At 42.3% G+C, this 14,435-nt stretch overlaps 2 protein-coding genes across 3 annotated transcripts in view; both read right to left on the bottom strand.

Moving 5' to 3' along the window:
- The window catches only part of slc7a3a (solute carrier family 7 member 3a), a 30,643-nt gene extending 27,274 nt beyond the window's left edge, over positions 1–3,369 (bottom strand). The window contains exons 1-2 of the mRNA XM_056284189.1: positions 3,278–3,369; positions 2,082–2,182 (exon numbers count right to left, since the gene is read on the bottom strand). The gene's annotated coding sequence lies outside the window, so the exon portion shown is untranslated. The remainder of the gene's footprint in view (positions 1–2,081; positions 2,183–3,277) is intronic.
- Positions 3,370–10,396: 7,027 nt separating this feature from the next.
- On the bottom strand, positions 10,397–14,212 carry snx12 (sorting nexin 12). 2 transcript variants are annotated; one of them, XM_056284379.1, is made up of 5 exons: positions 13,823–14,212; positions 12,220–12,315; positions 11,541–11,665; positions 10,952–11,042; positions 10,397–10,409 (listed from the first exon to the last, which is right to left on the bottom strand). In XM_056284379.1, the coding sequence occupies exons 1-5, from the start codon at positions 13,985–13,987 to the stop codon at positions 10,404–10,406; spliced, it is 483 nt and encodes a 160-aa protein (XP_056140354.1). In that variant the 5' UTR covers positions 13,988–14,212; the 3' UTR covers positions 10,397–10,403. The 2 variants fall into 2 exon arrangements, with proteins under 2 accessions (XP_056140354.1, XP_056140353.1); XM_056284378.1 differs by lacking the exon at positions 10,397–10,409 and having other exon boundaries at positions 10,503–11,042.
- Between the last annotated feature and the right edge of the window lie 223 nt (positions 14,213–14,435).

The raw sequence follows: 14,435 nt of genomic DNA, 5'->3' as shown, positions 1-14,435 counted from the left end.
CCAGTAAGGATATGGTGCGAAAAATATAAAGACAAGACGCCGCTGGCAGTCTCCATTAACCCTTCGACTATCGTCAACTCAGTAAGTTGGATTTTAGTGTGTAGCCCCCCCAAGACAGCAAGATTAGCCAATTAATAAGAATATTATTTCTTAAACTGGATAACAAACAAGAGCACATAAGGTTGCCTTCAAAAGCCTGTGTCACTGGGCCACCAAGTGGATGAATGATTTTTTTTTTAAAAAAGATTTGTTACAACAGGTTTAAGAACTACTGGTCCTGTTGCTTGATGGAGGGCTGCTGCCACACAGACTCTAAGAGGATTAGTTAGAGAACCAAGAACCCTGTTAACCTCATTAAAGCCTGTTGCAGCTATGGCTGCTCACCGTGTCCATCTTAACACCACATGTTTTGACTCTCACTGTCAACAACAAAATGGCTGTTTGTTGACATAACTAGGTGCATTCTGTTACACAAAAAAGGTGGCATAGTTTAATGGAAATGTAAATGCCTATTAAGACATGGTTATAAAACTTAGCATCACCTACAACAGCTTTCAAGCAAAGCTGGTTGAAGGGAAATTCACCACAATAATAATAAAAAAAATTGCCTCTAAGCTAGTTATTTCAAGCAGTGACCTCAAACCCCATTCTTCTGACTCCTGGGCAGACAAACTTTACCTTATCATTTTGGTGTAAAATGAAGCCTCCAACTGGTGACATCCTTATATAACCACCTCACCCTCAGAATTTAAAACAAGTTCTCACAGTGTCAGTTTGCAACAAAGGAGGATTTAAAAGCCCTCGGAAATGCTGAATTTTTCCCAGGCTCCCTGTCTATCTAGTTTAATACCAAGGGTTCAGGGGCGTCCATCGGGTGCTGTGTGTGGCCCACTGACTAATCTGTGTGCACCTTACAACACCAGGTTGTTCAAGTCAGGCACAGAGGCGCTTTCATGAGGAAAATGCAACACATGAAACCAGGTACAAAGTGATATGAAAAGTATACTAAGCTTAAGATTTACAGATCAGGGCCCCTGCTGTCTGAACTGTCCAAGAAACCTAGTGACATGAAGACAGCAATCGGAGAGGACACAAAAAATAAAGAGTTTCAAAGCAATTGTCAAATAATTGTAATAACTGCAAAACTGGATTTATTGGCTTCAGATGGAGTAGTATGAGGGGTGGCTAATTGGGACTGAGAGGGGGAAGAGAAAAAGGAACATCATGTTCAGTACCCTGCAGGGCTGACCCTCTTAAATGCAAACTTATTTAACCCTGAAAATTACAAAGCATCACGTCAGGCAGTCCAGTGTTGGTAAAACAAATTTCATGCGTCAAAGACAAAGGCTGTCCTGCTGTTTGATGTTATGGTACATTGTGTTTTGGGAGCCAAAAGTAGACAAACTACCTACCGTGTGTTTGTGTGGGCGTGCAAGCGTGTGTTTACGTGCACCAGCGTGTGTTCACAATTATGTGTGAGCACAGATATACTGCTTGGACTGAACCAAGTGAACCCATAGTTGAATTGAGCAGACGCCACCATCAGCCTACCAGTAACAACTCTTTTCCCTTCATTCACTCTCCCATCAGCAATTCTAGGCCACTACTACCCACATGGCTGCACCACCTAGTGAAGTAACTGTGAATCTTGCACAGAAATTATAAATTAAAGGGATAGCCAATGCTATTAAACCACTACGTGGAAGACACAAGACTACATGGGAATTTGAATACGATAACACAATTCTTTCTCTCGCTCTTAAAACTAAGATGTCACAGGCTTCTGGATTTATTCTTTGTTTTTGTCAATTAACTACATATGTATAACTGAAGTGATGTGGTGCAAATATGCCATATGCTATAATCAATCTGTTCTTTCATTAAACCAACCCCCTGGACCTCAGCCATATACAAACCCCAATACATTCACGCACGCGATTAGAAAACACATGAAATATCTTGCACAAAATTTGCATTAGAACCACAGAGTTATAGAAAATATGGGTATGAAATCTCTTTGCAAATTTGCACCGGCACCAAAAAAGTTATTTGCTTTTCGAAACCGTTAAGCTGCATCTCACCAAGTGTTAAGACACCGGTCTCGCGGAGGAGTGGAGATGGAGTACGTCTTGTGCCTTTCGGTGACCTGGTCGGCGCGTCCACCTCCGCGCAGGGAAACCTCCTGTAAAAAGTAAAGCAGACACCTTCTCCAGTGCTTCGCAGACTTAAGTTCATATTGCACAGGTCAAGCCTCGACCTTTCTTCACTTTCGCCAGAATAATTTTAGTCACGGCCGAGAAAGGCACCGGCTGTCATGTGGGGATGATGCAGCGCAGCATGACCGCAGCCGGGTGTCGCCTCGTTTCTAAAAAAGCAGGGGGGGAGGGGACGGGGAGGGGGGCTTACCTAATTCAAGCCCACCGACGACTCTCTCGCCGGAGCAGGTGCTTTGCAAAGGCGCTTAACGGGCGGTGCGAATAAAGCCAATAAATAAACAATCGATACTCGCCGTAGCCGGTGTCAGCCGGTTCAGCGGACCGACACAAATGGCTGGAAACGGGGAGTCGGCGTCTAGAATCCAGTTGCTACGTGGCCCGGTCTGATCTCGCGTGGTGCCGTCGTCCCCCCACGCCTTCTGCTCTGCAGCGCCCACGGCCGCCGCTAGCGGAGGCCTTCGCCGAACCGAACCGAGGCGATGAATGAGACCCGTGCCGCTAACCGCGGAGGTCACGCGCAACGCGGCCTTTAGAAAGAGAACCCCCCCCCCCGACTCCTCTCCCCCCCCCCGGGCGCGGACGGTGTTTCCTACGGCCGAAGCAGCGGCTGACTTTCCCCGCGTGCCGTATTTGTCACCGCGGCGTTAGGCTCGCGCTTACTGCCCGCCACGAGCCAAGCTCGAAACCGGGGGGGTGGGAGGGGAGGTTTTACAACCCACTTCCCGGATAACGCCGCCCGCTGAAACCCCCTCGACATTCAAACGAAAGCTTATTTAATAACAACGACGTGTTCGACTCTCCCTGTAGCAACATATGTTGACTGCTTTTTATTAAAAAAAAATTTTTTTAAACCCCTAAATGATATTCAGGGTTGAACCGTTACCGGAGCGCCGGGTTTATCTGACAACACACGAGGGAGGATTGCATCAGTCCACTCCGCTACGACCGACGGGACGGTGGTGTCGATGGAGGGGTGGTGGTGGGTGGGGGGAGAGAAACATTGTCATCGCCGACACCGCGAAACAGACAAACGAGTTTACTGATTAATATGACAAAATTACCTTCTGGTCTTCAAGCAGATGGGCTCGCAGGCAAATTGAAAGTTCGGCAAGCTGCGAGGCGACTACCGACATCCGCTGATGAAACCTCCCGCTCGATTGTGTGTGTATAGTTGGGAGCGCGAGAGGCGGGGCCAGGGAGACGCACGCGTGTGTAAACAAACCGGAGATCGTCATTCATGAATGGACGTATTCTGGTTTCCCATACGTCCCCCCCCCCCCCATAAAAACACGTCCCATGACGATGGACAGGGGACCTTTCTTGCGGTTGAAGACAGAAATAGGAGAGCGGAGAGAGAGAGAGAGAGAGAGAGAGAGAGAGAGAGAGAGAGAGAGAGAGAGAGGGACAGAGATGTACAAAATAAGAATAAACGCGTGTGTGTGTGTCCGTGTGCGTGCGTGTGTGTACTTTTATAGGACCAGCCGGCTCTAATGGTTCCCTACTCTCCGCTGTGGCTTTGAGATGAAAAGGAGGGAAAGAGCTAGACAATGCGTCTGTGCACCCAGTGCCTTTAATTTGAACCGCTGAAAGGTCAGTTCGTGTCAAGCCGCGGCGTTGGTATACTCAACCGAATCCATGAATCCATGATTCATGCCTCGTGTACTTTTTTTTCCAAAATAAATAACAACGAAACACAATCAATCATTAAATAAAGCAGGCAGGCTACAAAAGTTGAGACGATGCAAATGTTGGTAGTATGAATTTAGAATAGTAAAGTCTAAACATGGAAATTGGTGGTGGTGGTGGTGGGGGGTTATTACTTAAATTGCACTAAAACAAAAGAATTTGCTTTGTTTTAATGTTTGCAAGTGTTGTGGAGACCCTTTGAATGCTCCAAACACAGCTGACACATAGCTGCCATGCATGTCCTGATAGAACATTTCACTCGATCAGCGTGAAGACGATGGAATTTAGTACTGACGTCAGTACCTTGTGAATAGACCTCTCAGATTAAAAGCAGAGATCTGAAAATAAAGTCCAAATTTGGACTGATCTCAGAACTCCAAAATTTCACAGGGGCCCTAATGTTTTTCAATAAAAAAAAAAGAAAAAGTTTTCAGTCCAATAAAATTGAAATATAAAGCAGGCACTGGCACAGTTAGCTAAAGCATGAACAGTATTGTAATTATGGATTGACGCCTATAGCCTTAAGCGATTTTACACACCATAACACATCATACATTTAGTAAATTTAGTGTCACTATAGACCACACAATAGAGTTAGCATCACTCTTTATCATTATTTTGAACATATCTAATGTTTCCCTTGAATCACCCAATGTCTTTTTGATATTCTGTGTGGCTAGCTAGTAAATTGATGTGTAGTCTATTCAAACACCAGTTTAAATGAGACAACCTCCCCAACAGTAATGAGCTGTTTCATCAGTATTTTCCCGTTGAATTTAAACTTCCTTTATAAATGTAGAGTTATCTAGATATGTTGCATGTATCTGGAATAGCATCTGTCCAACACGACTCTTGCTGGTGATGGGACACAAATTGAAAAGAGACATCCTCGGAGAAAGGCCCTTGAAATTGATTACCCATGGTATGAGCACTCATCTGTGCGTGCACATCTGTCTGTTAGGGCATATTGTGTGTGCATGGTCAGTGGAGTTTTACGCCTGGAAAACCATCTCACTACTCAGATATCTGCTCATATCTTTCAAATGGATGCAAAATATTTAGTGCAGCTGGATGGCATCCCTGCGACCCTGAGAGCAGGATAAGCGGTTTGGATAATGGATGGATGGGTGGATGGTATCTCGACCCAAAAACAATGAACAATGTGTCTCAGCTCTGAGCAGGCCTTCCTGTAGGAGGTGGCAAGAAACATGATCAATCTCTCCTATGAGAGTGTCACAGAAGAGGTGTTCTTCCTTAGTGTGTCCATCCAGTTGAGTTCCCCTAGCTCTCACTGTCTCATTCTCTCCCTTTTGTCCCTCTCCCTCCCTCTCTCTCTCTCTCATAGACAGAACCATAGTAACTACTTTTCTCACCCTTTGTCCTTGTCCAGCAACACTGCTTTGGGTTGCTCTTTCAATTTACTTCCACTTTATCAAGCTAACCCAACTGGGTGTCTCTCCAAATACAACAAGCGTCATGGCTGTTCACCGGGCTCCAGTGTTAGAACCACAAACAAAACAAAACCTAATCTCCCCTCTTGTCCTGCTCTGCCCGTCCAGTCTGACTGATCTCATTACACAGGACAAGGCCTGCACATCAAAGACGGCGCTGGGAAATTTTTTTTTCCACCCTGGTATTATGGGTCAGACAGTCTTAACTGATGAGGTGGATCATACACATTTTCCATATGACATTTCAATACTTTCATCCCAACCTTGATTTTTTTTTTGTTGTTGACTGGATTTAAAGTGCTTGTCGGTAAGTTACAGGAGACACATGAAACCTCTCATTAATTTCTTACGGGTACAATACCTTCGTCAGCGACATGTTTAATTATTTTGCATACCTTTTATAGGGAAAACATTACATTGACTTTTAAATGCTTTTATCAGATTCCCCAAAATTGTAACTTGTAACTATAGTTACAAGTATGCCAATACGAACCCCAACATCCCTTGGACACTACTAACAATGGTTTCCTGTGTCAAATATTTGAGAGGAGTTTCAATGATTAAAGCACCAACACTCAAAAGACATAAAGCCATCAGCCCCTATATATATATATATATATATATATATATATATATATATATATATATATACACAAACTATAATATAACATGTATGTCTAACTCCAATCAAGTCTAATTTGGTTAACGTGCAGATCAAGGTCTCCATGACAGAATGACTATTCTAGGACAGCTTTAATCCACCTGTTAATCCCTACATTTCCTAGAGAAGAAGCCATGAAGAAAAAGATTAGAAGACTTTCGGATACATGGTGAAAATCAAAAGACCAACTATTTCCACTTAGATGCCAGATTTTTGTACTTTTTTATGAGATTAACATAAAAGCTTACCGGAATCGTGTTGCTCGCGGCGCTGTTAAAAAAAAAAAGAAGAAGAAAAAAAAGAAGAAGAAGAAGAAGTCGGTTCGAGGTTTGCTGGAAGGCCAAGGACTTGTCTCGTCAACTTTTTAAAGGTGCTCTCTGAAAAGTGGGGTTAGATAATAGACAGGAAATTGCAGTGGCTTCCATGTTGAGAAACGGTATACATGTAGAGCAAGACAAGCCAACTGTATATGGTATATCTAAGGGCACACATTTTGGAGTGGTATTGATTTAAAGGAAGCCACGTTGTCGTTGTATTCTTGCAACGAATTTGTTCTCAGCATTTAACCCATCCTGTTCCATAGGAGCAGAGGGCAGAGACGACATTGTCATTCAAAAATGGTGTACTGGCGCAATTTGCCCCTACATGAATTCACCATACGCCAATAAACGGGTGCTGGATGGTATTTAGATAATAACATCTCTCTCCACATCTACACCCCCCCCCCCAACAGTTGAGAAGTTTTTGCAAAAGCTTGTCAATCAAACGAGCACTGCCTCGAAGACATTTGAGTTTCTCATGTTTAATGAGGTCATCTGCCAATCCAGGGCAACTCCGCGGGCTCTCGTGACTATACCGCTCTGTGGCGCACCCTGCTGGAAACTATGTGGACTGCAACCCGGTGCTTCATGAGAAGTGACGCCGCGCCCAATACTTTGCGCCCTCCAGCCCAGGTTTTTGACCCAAAACACACCCGTATCTCCAGGACTGTACGAAATGCTCCCCATTTACAACAGAAACAAACAAAACAAAATATGAACGAAGATATTGGATTAATTTTTGTACTTAGTTTCACAATCTTCTTGGGATAACCTGGCACTTGAATGGGAAAAAACTGACATTTTCTATCTGAAACTTTTATTTTAGGACAGACCATTTGACACAACACGGCAGGCAGCGGGGGAATTTTATTGGTGGATACAAACAACGGGCTTTCTATTCACCCACAGTGACATCGCCATGATCAACCAATAGGCTTCACAATCATAATGAGAGAAACAAAGAAACACTTGAAAAATCAAGAGCAGAACGAGCAGTATTCCAGATCAGTAAAACAGATGCAGATGACACCTTCAGACAGTGAAATATTATTGATGATGAACCTCTGTCACAGTGCTTGGATATGGATTATTTACCTGATATTCAACATTCCCAGTAGCTGATTTGAAAACACACAAGCCAAAACGTAAGGCATGACCACACAAACTCAACAAGCAAGGAATCCTGAAACGTCTGTTAGTGGGAGCGTGTCAAGAGCACAAAATTTATTGGTTATCAAGTTGTATTTATCACCGATTGCCAATACATTCTCAGACATACAGAATGCCATGTTAGCGTTTCCTTTCTGATAATGCTACATATTGCTAAACTTTGGAAGATTTCTCCATTATCAAATCACTGCCATAGCAAAGAAGCAGAAGAGGGGAATTGTTTTTTTAACTGGGAACAGACCAAAAAAAACAAAACAAAAAAACAACAAAAAAAACACTCATAACAATGAATAATTCATTAAAAAAATAAATCCAAGCTATGGTGAAATGAAATATGCTATCCTCTTGTTGATTAATAAATTCAATGGGTGTGTGTGTGGAATGACCAAATAAAGATATTACATACAATTTACACATTTGATCTCTTACATGGCTCTAGACAGGAGGAATAGTACTTTTTCTATTTCACTGATGACCATCAGTTGACACTTCCACCAGTTTTAACATGATGTAGAAATAAATGTGACAGCTCCAGCAGCCTATACGGTCTTCCCAAACCAAGGAGAGAAAGTGGAGAAAAGAGGAAGGGGGAACATATGAAACAATGTAGTCTCAAATGAATTTTATTTTATTATTTTTTTCCTCCAAAGCAAAGCCCAACATTTTGGTTGGTATTCGGTACATGTTGAATACCAAGCAACCAGGGCTACCACTCACAAGCTGAGAGTTACTCTTCACAACAAACATGACTGTGCGGAAGAACATGGGAGATGGAACTACATTCAGGTTCATATGGATATCCAGGCTGACCCAACATTTTTTAAATCAGTATTTATTTAAATCCAAAGCATTTCAAGAATGGGTAATAATCAAATTTCTTTTCCATACATTTCCAAACATGACCCTGTTATCGTCAGTTCCATAGCGATATTCTGCACATCTCAGCAGGCAGATTTGTTCAGGTACTAAGAGTATTTATACCATATTAAACAAGATATTAGTCCATGGGTGCACAGATACAGCAATAGCCCCAAGTGTGCATTTCAGGAAAGCAATAAAGGCCTTCACCTGGAGACCAATTGAAGGCCCCAATCTGAAATTTATCAAATCCATTTGGAATTGAAGAAAAAAAAAAAAAGGCAATCAATAACTGGGGACAGAGAATATCTTCAAATAGGTAACACGTTTGCGAGATGAGTTTTGTATAATAGAGGAGACTTCCATTTGAAATAAAACTTTTCAATTTCTAGGTTTGGCATGCTGGAATGTGTGGTAAAATGGCTCCTGAGTTTAATTCCATTTTCAATTTAGATAAGCAGCACAATAGAATTTTGATCATTTTTTCAAAATGATCAAAACATACTTCAGACAAATTACTGAATCTGTTGAAACATGAAAACACATTTTCTTTCATTGTAGTACACTGCTGAATTCAAGCTTTCCACTGAAACGCCATTTCAGGTCGTGAGCAGAAAAGACCGTTGCATGATGCCAACTAGCCATGGTGTATTGTAAAAAGACTGAATGCTGTTTTCATGATCGGATGGTAACAAAATGGAGACAGCTTCCAGGATTGATGGGTAGTCATGCCAAAGATCAATAATGCCCAAGGTATTGACGTGTTTAATATAATCCACCCTGTTAACGTGGTAACTTGCGTTCATGGTGGCATCTTACTTTTGCAGGTCACCTGAGATGGTAAAAAAGGTGTTTGTGTCAAGATCTAGCATACTAGCATTTTCAAGGTCCCTATTTGTTGTGTGTGAATAACAGACAGTGAGAGGACCACACTTACATTTCTCCTCCATGCATGTATGTCGAACTAAAGCCGTCATACAAAGTGTCCATTGGACTGTCCTGTAGATTTATCTAGTGGTCTCCAAACACAAACCTATCATGGGCTATCTGTACACATGTTTGCACTCCACATATTTTGCATCCCTGTGGGGGGGGGGGGGCGCTAACCAATGACATCAATTGACGCAATGTTTATTTGGTCGTAGTGAAACACTACATATAGGGTTTACTCTCAAAACTACATGAGTGGAAACCACAAGACAAATAAATTATTTCAAGGCAAATTCAATCACTTGCACCATGTGAAAAGATGAAAACATTTAATAAATGGTATCAAGACGGTGTAACTTTAGAAAGTAAATTAAAAGGAAATATATGATTCAAGAAATGGTAAAAACTAATGGCGATTAGAAACAAGAACAAAGCTTTCTTTTAAGCAAAACTAGTATTATCACAAAAAAGCGTGCAGGCTTGCCATGCAGCCAATGATTAATATAGTTGGTGACGACAAAGAGAGAAAATTAATTTGAAAGCAAATTTTTCAAAAGAAATCTAATCATGGATGATGCATTTACCCCCCCCTTACAAACAATAGTTCACATACCTGTACACAGCAGTTTAGTTTAAAATTCAACTAGTTTGATATTGGGAAATTTCTGCAAGCCACATTTTATTGGAAAGTAGTTGGTTTGCAATCCCTAGGAAACTTAACAAAACTCTATGAAAATTGGAGCTTGCATCTCAAGTGCAAATGTGTGTGCGAGATGGTGGTTATTGCAAAAGTGTCTTGCAGAAATCTTTCCTTTTGCATTAGTTGCACTCGCCTACACAATAATTGCAACAGCCTCATAACTATGCAGCAGTTTTTTCTGTGGAATACCTCGCCCACTTAAAGGTCAAACATCCACTGAAAATATGCCTGGTCGATTTATGGGTACAGCGGTGGCCTGCAGTCAGATCTCTATTCAATATCTGTAGAATTTTAAAGCTTTACAGATGTGTCTGTGAACTATCGCCTTTAGTCTCAACAGTGCCCATGCAACCACCTGTGACTTGCATGAAAAGCTTTAAGAGACAGGTCAATAAAATAAACTTACTTCACTCATACCTAAAAAAAAGAAGAGAGAATAAAACAGGATCAGAAGCAGTCATTTACTGTGTGCACAAATCTCTATAGTACACATTAGCGCAAACAAGCATTTGGACATCATTCTACTTTATTCACATTATATTACAATCAGGAATTTATGACACTTGGGAGAAGGACTGAATGTATTATACATTTTCTTTTTCTGAAAGTAGTGAAAAGAAAACCAAATCCTCATGATACAATCACAACTAGAGGGGGATTTCCATATTTTACAAATGCACAAGGGAGAGAGAACCACAGAGTTGTTTGAAATATATCAACATGTCCTGATGTATAGTAAAATAATGTACTATATCTCCAAGATAATGTGATTGACTTTACAATTGGTATACACAGAAAGAAAGATCGACAGAAAGAGAAAGAGAGACAGAGAGAGCACAAGAGCATGAGAGATCAAGAGAGGTGAAGCGCAGAGAGGGAGAAAGGCAGAAAACAGTCCCTCTACATCATAACTTTTAACCCCCACCTCCCCATTTCCCTCGGCAACCCTAGTGTCGTACTTTTCCAGGAATGTAGTTACGGTCGATGCTCTCCTCTTGCAGAAACATGTGAAGACAGCGCTCGTTCTGGGCTAAAGGGTGACCTGCAATTCTACAGAAACAAACAGAAAAAAGAAGGCTCTCACCAATACATGTTAAAATCATTACTAGTGGTCAATATTGCTCTTCTTGGATAGCGTTGGGAGAAATGCAGTTGACAATTAGTCATCTTTGGGTTGCTTATCTGGACATAGATGAGGATAAATTTTGTCTAAGGGCTTGGCAAATCTAGCAAAACCTAATTCAGTTTAATATTTGAATCCCCACTACAGTCAGTGCACTTTGCGTCACAAGACTTAAAAGAGAATACAACAATATATTTGATTTAGGCTTGTTCAGGAAACCCTTTTGGCTTCAAAACAGAATACCACCCACAGAAATCATAAACCTCTGAGAAACCATAACAAGTGGCTATTTTTGCTGAATGTTTTAGCCATTTCACCAGCACCATACAACTTCAGTTATTAGACTCGAAGGGTATATGCTTTGAATTGGCTTTTCAGGCCAATTCTACAAAGTAACTTCTGTGCATCGGTAAGAACTGACTGACCTGTTGATGAACTGCTCTAGGCCAACTCGCCGCTCCTCAATGAAGGACTCCTCAAAGATGCCCTCATCACCTCTGAATGGCAGCTGTCTCTTCAGGGCCTTGCCTGGCAGAGGAGGTACTACAATCTACATAATAGGGCCAAGCAAAGAGAGAGGTGTTAAAAAAAAACGCACACACACACACACACACACAATGCGACACAACAAAAAAGACAGATATTTCAAGCAAACTATATCCATCACAGTTGTGGGTCACACAAGAAATTGTTTACATTCTCAACTTCCATCGACTACAAATGAGTGGGTAATATCTGAACCCAACTGCATACAGTTCAATATATCTGAGCAAACCATTTACAAGACACTTTTCTCTGAGTTCACATACAAGAGTCAGCAACTAGCAGATGAATTCCAGTATTACCAACAGTCACTATACAGCACTAAATGGTAAGCATATCATATCCAGGTACATTTAGCCAGCCTTAGAGTAGGAGGACACCAACATGGCCTAGAATTTTATGGCTGTTAACTAAAACAGAAGGCATGCAACCCTAAATGGGTGGGTGATGAATTTTGTTAGGAATGAAACTTTTCAGTGGTAATACTGAATCCATGATTAGCTTGCACCAGCTTGCCTAATGGGACTATTACCCCGAAACCTGCCATTATAGCTCACTCACCTTACTGTCTCTTTCCAGCTCATTCTTTAGCCATTCAAAGTCGCTGTATCTTCTTCTCACGCAAGAATCCTTAAGCTTGAATATAGGAAGGTTTGTCTGTATGCAGAGGGCACAAAGAACAAGAATGAACTTAGGCAAAAGTCCTTCATTTACATCTGGCCTGTGGGTAGAAAAACAACTAGGTGTGTCAACAGTAGCTGCTCATCACCCCTAAATATAAACAGAAAATAAATATCCTACTGTAAATTTGGTAAAGCTGGACTGCTTAGCGAGGGATTCCATCAGGAAACGATTGCTGAAAGAAATAGCTGAAATGAGAAATATATCGAAAAGACCTGAACTCGTTAGCTAGTCCAAAAAGGATAGGTAGGCCTGGGCCACGGAGGAAGTAAGCAGGTTGGTGAAGTGGTTAACATCCATTTTGAGAGAAACCCTAATACCCTATTTTTTTTTTTTTACAAGATAAGACCAGACTGAACGAGTCCTTCCACAGAGCTATTAGATGAGTCACTAACCCAAATTCAGCAGCAGACAATGAAAGATTTGCTACACTGAATTCCGGGGTGGATCGTGTAGGATGTTTGGCTGTCTCCTTCAGACGGACCAATACCCCAAAAATACCTGAGACAGCGGAATGGGCTTTAGTTAGCAATTTCCTGTGTGACACTAAAAACTACTGGTGAACTACAATATATATATATATATATATATATATATATATATATATATATATATATAAAACGCTGAACAGGGAAAGCACACACCGAAACAGTAAAAAAAAACGCCCCTGTCGAGAAAGCTGTTGTGATCGGTAGAAGTGAGGTGAGCTGGTTACATTGAACTTCCTCTTTCCCAAGCGTGCTCCCAGTTGTTAGCCGTTAGCTCAGTGTCAGCGTCGGTATGGCACTTTCTCTCTTAACACCCCCGAAACTAACTTGGTAACATCGCTGAGCATTCCTCGTTTCAGACAAGAGACGGGCCGAACTGCGAAACGGGTTTATTCATCAGTACGTTTTCGACTAAAAGTCGTTAAAAAACAACCTTACGCTGAAGTTGTGCGACTACAGCGCCTTGTTATTATGTTGAAGGCTACATGCATGGCCAGCTAGTGGGCTACCGCATAACCTTAATTAGCCTGGAGCCTAGCATCTAGCGGACGGTTTATTGTCTTCACCGCTAATGAGATTCGCTGTACTTGGAAATACGCTTACATCGGGCGTCTTGGGTGCAAAACTTGAAATACACCCCCTCTCCCTCTCCCTCCCGACTTTTCCACCACTGAATTGCGGACGAGCGTGTGTAAACGACACCGTTCCCAAACGTACACGTTAGCCCTGCTCACGACATCCGCGAATCCCCTGGCATCAACACAAGGCCGCGAAACATCCCCGCCCTCGATTTTAATGGGCACACGGCTAACACAGCGCCACAGCCCCGCTTTAACTTCCACCCCCCCACCCCACGCTCCCCCGAACGTCCTGTTTCTTATCTGGACCCTGAGTCAAACACGGCGTTAAGTGAACAGAGAAGCTAACGTTTAGCATGAGGACCCCCCCCCCCGTCCCCGTTAACAACACGTCTTTCGCCCCCCCTTTCCACCTACCCGCATACGAACTTCATAAGTTGTGTAACGGTTCCGTCCAACTCCAACGGTTTGTGGATCGTAAACGTCAATTTCTAGAAAATTGCTGGGGGGACCGTAAGCATCCGTCAGGTCCTGGGGCTTGGAGTTCAGCCGGCGAGTGTCGGCCACCGTAGCGTCCGACATGTTGGTTTTTTTTCCCCTTGGACCTCCAACGGTGAATTAACGTCGAGCGAACTCAGATGCGCCGAGAAATGTCAGATTCTTCCGAAGACATCAACTCGTCCCGATAGCTGATCCGCCCAGCTAGCCAAGTAGCTGACTTAGCACCGACAGCGGCTATTCTCGAGGGCCGGCTAGCCTGCGCCCTCTTCCCTTCTCGCTCGGGAAAAAATGCGTTGACTCAGTTCCGTACTGCGCGGGACACCCTTAACTCCCTCTTATGGCCGAGCAGCCAACTTAAAGGAGCGCTCGTGTGTGTGTGTGTGTGTTTTTTTTTTTTTTTACATAAATACACATATTTATCTATCCATCTTCCGATTCCGGTAATTGAATTTCCCATTAGTTATTTTAGAAAAAAAATTATAAAGAGAACAATTGTCCATCGAGTGAATCATCAGGCTATACACAACAA

The sequence above is a fragment of the Lampris incognitus genome, chromosome 8, assembly GCF_029633865.1.
Source record: "Lampris incognitus isolate fLamInc1 chromosome 8, fLamInc1.hap2, whole genome shotgun sequence".
Classification (NCBI taxonomy): Eukaryota; Metazoa; Chordata; class Actinopteri; order Lampriformes; family Lampridae; genus Lampris; species Lampris incognitus.
This window is presented reverse-complemented; position numbering and strand designations above follow the sequence as displayed.